General features: G+C 46.1%; 1 protein-coding gene across 3 annotated transcripts in view; it reads right to left on the bottom strand.

Moving 5' to 3' along the window:
• Positions 1–163: 163 nt before the first annotated feature.
• Positions 164–9,382, bottom strand: part of LOC115866397 (C-C motif chemokine 4) — a 165,734-nt gene continuing 156,515 nt past the window's right edge. For all 3 annotated transcript variants that reach the window (XM_030881930.3, XM_060290701.2, XM_060290702.2), the window contains 3 exons: positions 1,699–1,894; positions 1,078–1,192; positions 164–502 (listed from right to left, as the gene is read on the bottom strand). In XM_030881930.3, the coding sequence (XP_030737790.1) occupies positions 415–502; positions 1,078–1,192; positions 1,699–1,774 (279 nt within the window). In that variant the 5' untranslated portion in view covers positions 1,775–1,894 and the 3' untranslated portion in view covers positions 164–414. The remainder of the gene's footprint in view (positions 503–1,077; positions 1,193–1,698; positions 1,895–9,382) is intronic.

Here is a 9,382-nt window from a genome sequence, read left to right as displayed (position 1 = left end):
TCTCTAGACATTTTAGCCCATATTAAGGACTCAGTAATTGCTCATTCTTATTGTGTTTGGAAACTATTCATAATAGCAGGCAATTCCCTTTACCTCAAATCAAATTAAAACACAAAGAAACTGTCTACGTTTTTAAAACGTTTTATTAACACTTGGACTCAATTGCATTATCCATGTATCCGCAATAGCAGAGAAACAGTGATGGTGGACCATCCCCATGGGGGACACATGTCCTTTGGCAAAACAAACATAAATAGTGGGAAACAACACCAAATACAATAATAACATAGTACGTAATAAAGATTAAATTAAGAGAAGGAACAGGGACGACCGGGAGGGGTCGTGAGTGTGGAGAGGGTGCGTCGGGCTCAGGTGATCTTTCCTGCAGAACACTTGCCCCGGCCTCAGAGCAGCTCAGTTCAGTTCAAGGTCATCCATGTACTCCTGGACCCAGGGATCACTGGGGTTGGCGCACACCTGCCTGCCCTTTTTGGTTTGGAATCTGTGGAGCAAAGAGTGGACAGGTTAGAATCCCATGGGACCTTGCCTGTGGTGGGTATCTCCCTGTCCTTCACCATGGCTCATGCTGGACAGCCTACTGGGTGAGAAGACCCTTCCTGGGGTGCTGCTGGGACCTGATTCCTTGTAACTTCCTCCTTGGGTTTAGCTGTGGCCTCCTGAGTTGCCCAGATTAGGAACCAATGAGTTTTGCAATCAATGTGGACATATCTCCCCATTCATTCCCTGCTGCCCCTAGCAATGACTTTGGCACGTGTTTTCTAAGTATGGTTTAAGAATTCAGCCCACATCTTCTATCATCTTTTTGACCGTCCCTGTTTTCCTGGCCTCTAGCTAACTTCCTCCCCAGAAAGCACCTTCCCCTCCTTTAGCTCCCACCCAGCCCTCTCCAGGTCTCAGCAGGTGACACCATGACCTGTTCCTCACTGCTTTCAGGGAGGCCTTCAGCCCTGACACCTGCCTCCCTACTGCTTCATCTCCCCTCACCTCAAACAGGCCCCCTTTTCTAATCCTGCCCTCACCCTCGCCTCCAAGAAAGGCCCCAGGGTTGATACTCACACGACAGCTGGCTGGGAGCAGAGACTGCTGGTCTCGTAATAATCGATCACAAAGTGGCGAGGAAGCTTCCGCAGGGTGTAAGAGAAGCAGCAGGCAGTGGGAGGGTCTGAGCCCACTGGGAAGAAAGGCCAAGGTGAGACAGAAGCTCTACCCAGAGCTATTCATTTTGGCTTCTAGTTATAGATATTCAAAGGGCATCCCTGTGGATCTGCCAGATCCCCAAATATGGTCCCTTGTATCTAATCCCACCCACTCTGAGTAGGAGTCTTATTCTGAATAGAGAATCCTAGGAGAAGACCACGAAAGGATTCTAGAAGGTTCAGGCTGTATCGGGTCTTAGAGCACAGGTCTAACTCCCTTCATTTTACAGATGGGGAAACCAAGGCACAGAGAGAGACAGGGACTTGCTTAAACCAGTCTATGGGTTGCTGTTTCTTAAGAAAACGGGAATTTGAATATTACTGAGTGTCTACCAGACTCTACGTTTACCTGCAGGCTACTTAGGAATCTTCCCTGCTCCCTTTTGTCGCATCCCCAGATGTTAGTGTTGGACCAGCCCCAACTAGAAAAGTCAGCGCTGCCTACATCCTGACTCAGTGGCAGCTGGAAGAATGGACTTACTTGGTGCTGAGAGAGCCGGAGAGCAGAAAGCAGCTGAGAGCACGAGGAAGGAGAGGACAGTCAGGCAGAGCTTCATGGTCTTGGTTGAGGAGAGACTTGCCTGGAGCTCGGACTGCAGAACCCAGAAGCTTCAGAACCCTTCTGTGCTCTGTGCTGATACTGAGTTGGGAGCCCTTCTTTATAGGAACTCTGAGGCCTGGGACAGAGATGGGGGAGAGTGGAATTTCCAGGGTACAGATGATGTCATGGTGCCAATAAGGAAACTGAAGCTAGCTGGCTGAGGACCTCTGCACAGCTTTCTTTTCCCCAGCAGTGTCATCACGGAGGAAAGCGGAGGGAGGTGTAGGAGAGAAGAAGTGGGCTGAACCCTAGAGGGAAGTGGTATACCAAAGGCAGTGACTGAGGCTTGGGGGAGAATTGCAAACCCAACCAGAAAGATAGAACCTTCACACCTGCTAGAAGGGGCTTGTAGATGAGAACCATCACGCTCTTGGTGGTTAGCACCTCCAGAAGCTAGAGACTTCATGTCAGTCTTTCTAGGGTCACCACAGGCCTGGCCCCAAGAAGGGGAGGAAGCCAGGATTCCATGTCCCACTGCAGGCCTCCTTCTGCTAGGCAGAGTGAACTTTAGTGCCCTGTATATTTCCTTGGGCATAACGAAAGTGTCCAGCTTCTGTCCAGTGTGCAGAAGGCCCCAGCAGAAGTGTAGCTTCTACACAGCGAACATTTACTATGTGTCAGGCACTAGGCAAGCTGCGTTATACACATACATCTAACCCTACCATAACCCTGAGCAGGGTGTGATTATTCCCCTGAAGCAATGAGATTCAGAGGACAGAACAGGGTTCCGTGATCATCTCAAGGCCACACAGCTGTTAAGTGGCAGTGCCAAGATTTGGACTGAGGTTCATCTGACTCTAAAATCCATTTTCTTTCTACCCTGTCATCTCCAGAACAAATATAGAATGTGACCACAGAGAGAGAAACTGCTGGCCACCTAGGGGCCACGCCACACACAAAGACCCATCTTATCAGGGCTGAATACAGGAAAGGGGTGTGGTCCATCTGTCCCAAAGAATGCAAAAGAAATCAAGATTTCAGTGTGCTCCCTTGGGCCAATAACAGAAAAGGAGAAAGAAATCAGGAAGAATCAAGTTTAGAAGACCCAGATAAAGAATGTTCTTCCAGTATAAACATGGAATTGGATAAAGCTGACAGTGAATTCATCTATGTTACAGATAAAGTATATAATCTAAGCCTGTGGGTGTTTCCCAGACATCCACAGGGAATTCCTTGTGTTCCTCTAAAGCCCTGCCTGGGTCAGCAGCTGCCGTGGGCCTGAAGGTGACTACACGAAGCTTCCAAAGGCCAGGAATACAGCAGTGCATGAATCAGGGCAAATGAGGGCCATTAGGATGATGGGATCAAGACCTCTATCCACCTTCAGCTCAACCACTCTGATCCACCTGCTCACCCACAGTCCCACATTGCTACCTGCCTCTGCTTTGAAAAGGAAGAATGAAGAGTGAAAAGAGGGAGCCAGGCCTCCTGGGTGCTGTAGAGATGTGCGAAAGAAGGAGTCAGAGCAGCATCTCGGAGCATTTCAGTGTCACTAAATAAAGTACAATGTCTTCCTACTTCATCACTCTCCTCTCTCCCTGCTCCCACCACCTACACATGCACACAGACTGTACTTCTTTTCTTTATCCTTTCTGTCCTCACTCCTTTCTTCCTGTGAGTCTTGCTTCAAGTGTTCTGATCTTCACCAAGACCCCCATCCCCAACTCTAACACTCTACAATCTCTGATATCACTTATGCAAGTATCTCTCGTGGTCTCTCCTGGTTGATGGAGTTTCATCTTCATGCATCAAGAACCTTGCTTCAAGGGAAGAAGGATGTGTCTCGTGGTACCCGGAATCTACACAGACTTCGTTATCCTGGCATTTCCATTCAACCCAATTGAGTAGTCACCTGTTCTTTGTCAGGACAGACAGAGCTGAATGACGACCCATCGCTGCCCTCAGAGTCCTTAGTCTAGTGATGGTGCTGACAGTGACAGAAATCACTGTCTCGTGAGATGGAATAAGGTATGTGTCATGTCAGAGGTAGAAACAAAATGTCAGAGAGCCCAAAGGATGGAGAAAGCCATCTCTTGGCTGTAAATGAATAGTTCCAGGTCAAGACTAAATCCACTGTGCACTAAGGAAGAGCCCTTGACGTGGAGACCTCCGTCTACATGAGTGGGGAGCGCTGATCTTCAAGCCATGGAAGGACATAACTCTTATGAAAATATGTAAGAAGAATGATGATAGATAAGAGTGGGTGACTAGCCACGCAGTGCGTTTGTTGATTTTTGCCTCCTAGCCTTAGATTTGATCTTTGGCTCATGCAGGCAAAATTTTTTTATTCATGAAGGTCTTAACAATAATGCTGTGTTCACACCAGTGAACGTTCACACAGGGAGTACAAAGGCTTGTGTCAAAATGTTTAGCTAAATCAATGGCCTCCAAGGTTTATACATTGAGGCCATTTCTAAGTAATAGTCGATAGAGAATGATAACCAATGCCTCTCAAATACACAACCAAAAAAGTGCTCATCTCCTCTAGAGAACCTTCCCTGACCTCTCTTCCAACTGAACTCTGTACCTCCCTTTGTGCTACCTCCATCACATCACCTATAAAATATCTGTCTACTTGGTTGTCTCCGCTCCTAGAAAGGGAGTTCCTTAATGCAGAAACTGGGTTATGCTTATCTCTGTGTACACAGTAGGTATTTTTTAAATTTATTTATTTATTTTTATTTTTGGCTGCCTTGGGTCTTTGTTGCTGTGCGTGAGCTTTTCTCTAGTTGTGGTGAGCGGGGGCTACACTTCGTTGCAGTGCTTGGGCTTCTCATTGGGTGGCTTCTCTTGTTGCAGAGCATAGGCTCTAGGCGTGCGGGCTTCAGTAGTTGTGGCACTTGGGCTCAGTAGTTGTGGTTCACGGGCTGTAGAGTGCAGGCTCAGTAGTTGTGGCGGACAGGTTTAGCTGCTCCGTGGCATGTGGGATCTTCCCGGACCAGGGCTTGAACCCATGTCCCCTGCATTGGCAGGCGGATTCTTAACCACTGCACCACCAGGGAAGCCCTACACAGTAGGTATTAATAAGTGTCCAGAGGCAGCTCAAACTACCAGTTTTAATGGGAGGGGGTGTGATAGGTAATATGGACTCTGGACATGAAGTCCATTTAGTCAAATGAAGTATGAATTAACTAGGCATCTGACACTCTATCCAGAATATGATTCCCCAGCCTTGATGGGAGTCACTCCTCCTCCTTCTTCCTCAACCCACATGCCCCGTGGTTTCATGGTAAAGGATACTATTCTAGGACTCAGCTCTTTCCAGCTCAGGGATGTGAGAAGTGACACCGAGAGTTAACCATGGTTCCAGAGAGCCCCACGGGCATCCTGTGGGCCGCCCCCTCACTCCTGAGCAGGGAAGTCCTCCACTTCCCCTCACTCGTGCTGATAAGAGGTTTCCCCTCCCACGCCCTTGACGGCCACTGTGCTCGAAACTCCATCCTGGGAATTTTCACATCTGTTTTGTCATTTTGTCCTCCCAGCCTCCCCAGTGGTCCTGAAAGCAGGACCAGTGGCCACAGCAGTAACAAGACCTTCCAAAGGTCTTTGGATTTCCCTCAGCATATCCATGTCTATGGTTTTATCTGATCCCAAGCTGTTTTGCCATGGCTCAGATTAGGAAGCAAGACCTAGAAAAGTTAAAAAACTTGATTAAGGTTACATAGGATATGTGTCAAGACCCAATTTCTTCCAACTCCTGGTCCAGAGATGACCAAACTTCTTTGACAGGTGTGACCCTTTGAGATCACACGTGGGAAGTCTCTGAAGGTACCAGACTCTCAGAAGAGATTACAATCCTGCTGAGGGGCGGGAAGCAGAGGTGGGCAATCCCGACATGCTGTGCTTTTGTGGAAGGAGAGTGCTGAGATGCAAGTGTAGGAGAGACCATTGGGTGTCGGGACCAAGAGACTTAGCCACTAGGAAGTGGAGTGCCCGGAACTAGAGAATTCCTTGTGAGTGAATGTTGCAACTGCAAAGCCAAGGGGATCTGGAACATATGGTCGTTCTGCCAAGACAATAAACTAAGAAAAGGTAAATCCTTTAGTCTTGCCGATATGGTAGCCAAATCCCTTGGAGAGAATGGGAGCAGAAACTGGATTGCAGATTGAAGCAGTAAGTACACAATTATTCGAAGTGCAGGGTTCAGGATGGAGTCCAGAGGACAGTGAGCTGGTTGAAGCTATTCATCAGTGATGGTCCCAATCTTCTTAAAGTGGAAATGTGCCTTTGTCACCGGCCACAGCCTGCTCTTTAGCTGTCAAAGGTGAAGGGCAGGGCTCCCCTGGTGGCGCAGTGGTTAAGAATCCGCCTGCCAGTGCAGGGGACACGGGTTTGAGCCCTGGTCCGGGAAGATCCCACATGCCGCGGAGCAACTAAGCCCGTGTACCACAACTACTGAGCCCGTGGGCCACAACTACTGAGCCCGCGTGCCACAACTACTGAAGCCTGCACGCCTAGAGCCCGTGCTCTGCAACAAGAGAAGCCATGACAATGAGAAGCCCACGCACCACAACAAAGAGCAGCCCCCGCTCACTGCAACTAGAGAAAGCCTACGCGCAGCAACGAAGACCCAACGCAGCCAAAAATAAATAAATTTAATAAAAAAGAAAAACTTTATAAGAAACAAAATTAGCATGCATGATGTTTCAGTGTGGGGATATTCCAAACTTTTATACCCAAATTTATATTTAACCAATCTGTTACTTAGCCCATTCAGGTTGTTCTAACCTTCTCTATTCTAAATTGAGCTGAGACTTGAAGGATGATTAACCAGGAAGAGTGTGAGGGTGGGGTCATTCAGGCAAAGAACAAGAGACCCGTGCTTTTTAAAATATATAAAATAGATTACTTGAAATATTTCAGTTATAATGATAATAGTAACTAACACATAACACTTACTATGAGCCAGTCATGTTCTAAGCCTTTATAGATATTAATGCATTTCATCCTCAGAGCAGTGCTCTGAGGTAGGTACTGTTATTATCCCCTTTCACACATGAGGACACTGAAGCACAGAGAGGTAAGTAACCTACTGAAGGTAAGTAACACACAGCTCGTACATGACAGATTTTGAAATGATATCAAGAAGGTATGGCTCCAGAGTGTAAATAAATCAGAAAAGAGAAATGTGTTTCTTATAAATTTATGTTAAAGTTTAACGGCCAAATTTGTGTTATTATGATGTAAAGTATCTTTCGGTTTTGCATTTTGCATGTCTTTGAATAGTGCAATCCATGGATTTCTCTCTTTTCCTTAGGAAATTAAGGTAATTAAACAGTGGTTTCCTTTATTTGGTCTAAATACTAATCTCTGCAGCTTTCACGGGATATACCCATGCTTATAGAATTTCACTCTGCCCTGTGATCTACACGAAAGGGAAATTGTGCTTTGCCAAGTGACACCTGGTTCATAAAAAGCAGAGCAGAGACCTGCATTTTTAAGGAATCACATGTAGTTTAGAGAGCTGAGTCTTTGTTTCCAGGAAGTCTGAAGGTGGCAAGAAACAAGGCCAAAGGGGGAGACAGAGGTCAGGTCACAGAGGGGAAGCTTCCATTTCATGCTGGAAACAAGGTAGACTGTTTGAAGGGTTTTCAACAGAGAGAGACAGAGACTGATTTGATCAAAATCACTTCAAATGCCTTGTGCTGGACAAATTGAAGAGAGGCAAATGGAGGAAAAAACAATTGACAGGCCGCTCTTGTCATGACAAGAAGTGACAAGGACCCACCTAAGAGAGTGGGAATGGGAAAGATGAGAAGTAGATACACTTAATTTCAAGTATACAACAGAGTCAGTAGTTGAATAGATGGAGGAGATGAGGGGGAGGGAGGAGTCAGGGTGACTCCCAGCTTTCTGGCTTGGAAACCTGGTAAGAGGGAATACTTTTTACTGAGTCACAGAAGGAGGAGCAGGGGGACAGGTGGAAGAATGTAATCCAGTACCAAGATGTACGCCCTGATCTGCGTGCACGTGCACATGCACGCGCGCACACACACACACACACACACACACACAAAATGGCCAGAGGAGAATGACAAGAAGAACTCAAGATAGGAAAGGGCCTGGCTGCAGAAAGAAGGGCCTGCGTCAGTGAGACACTGTCTCTCTCGGATGCTAGAAATGGGCCCCCAGGATATTTTCTCTGCCCACATGAAAGGCAGGGCCAAGCCTGCTGCAGCCTGACTCTGTGGACCACAACTGGAAAAAAGGAGGCCAAGCCCGGGCCAAAAAAGGGTGTCATTATCAATGAGCCCATCCATGGAACCACTGCTGCCAAAGGGAGAGAGCTGAGATTGACGCCTGGAGATGTAGAGCTATGGGACCGGAAACTGGAACGAAACCAATCCATCAGGGCCAGGGCACAGGAAACAATGAGGAGGTGAGCAGAGCCGGACTAGGCAGAGGTGTTGCAGAACCTGAATTATTCAGCCAGAATTCCCTGTTCTCGTGGCTGGGATGTTCTGCTGGACTGAGGTGGGGCCTCAAAGAGGCTGGAACGAACCAGAAAGCTAGGACACAAATCAAGGCCCTCCATGCTGAAGGATCCACCATGTTGACCGTTGGCCAGTTTCTGTGATCACCACGTAAGAGATCCTTGGTGGTCCCCAAGGATCAATTTCTGATCCTTTATATAATATTAGTATTTCAACTCCCTAGTGAGACGTTGGGCATAATACACACTGTTCGTCAAATCAATGAACCATTCATTCACCAAATACTTATTAATGCATTGCGATTACTGTTGGAGATACATTGTTAAATAATGTAGACACTGAAATGTAAAACTGACTAATTCCATCTCTCTGATTCTGGGCAAGTCATTTTACCTGGGAACATTAATTTACCTCCTAGGATATTTCTGAGACCCTTCCAACTCATCCATCCTAAGGTTTCCTTACATTATTCATATGTGCATACGGAGCACATACTCTGCATACAAGTATGTTATTTTCCTGATCCAAATAAAAACATATATGACAAAGAGCTATTTCCTGGTTTTAGGATTGATATGAAAAATCTTACAAATATATAATCACTAAGATAGAATTTTATATTTATCAAAAAGAATAAAATTATAAGACATAGAGACTATGTCAGAAAATTAACCATGTTATAATCAACATGTGTTAGAATTTGGTTTAAGTCCACCAAGACATGGTATGAATTTGGTTTAAAATCAACAGGACATTCAATAGGCACATGAAAAGATGCTCAACATCACTAATTATTAGAGAAATGCAAATCAAAAGTACAATGAGGTATCACCTCACACCGGTCAAAATAGCCATCATTAAAACGTCTACAAATAATAAATGCTGGAGAGGGTGTGGAGAAAAGGAACCCTCTTACACTGTTGGTGGGAATATAAATTTGTACAACCACTATGGAAAACAGTATGGGGGTTCCTTAAATAACAAAAAATAGAGTTACCATATGATCCAGAAATCCCACTCCTGGGCATGTATCCGGAAAAGATGAAAACTCTAACTGGAAAAGAAATAAGCACCCCAATGTTCACAGCAGAACTATTTTCAATAGCTAAGACGTGGAAGCAACCTAAATG

The sequence above is a fragment of the Globicephala melas genome, chromosome 20 (genome assembly GCF_963455315.2).
Source record: "Globicephala melas chromosome 20, mGloMel1.2, whole genome shotgun sequence".
NCBI classification, from domain to species: Eukaryota; Metazoa; Chordata; class Mammalia; order Artiodactyla; family Delphinidae; genus Globicephala; species Globicephala melas.
Note: the sequence above shows the minus strand (reverse complement) of the source record. Positions and strands in the feature narration are given on the sequence as shown.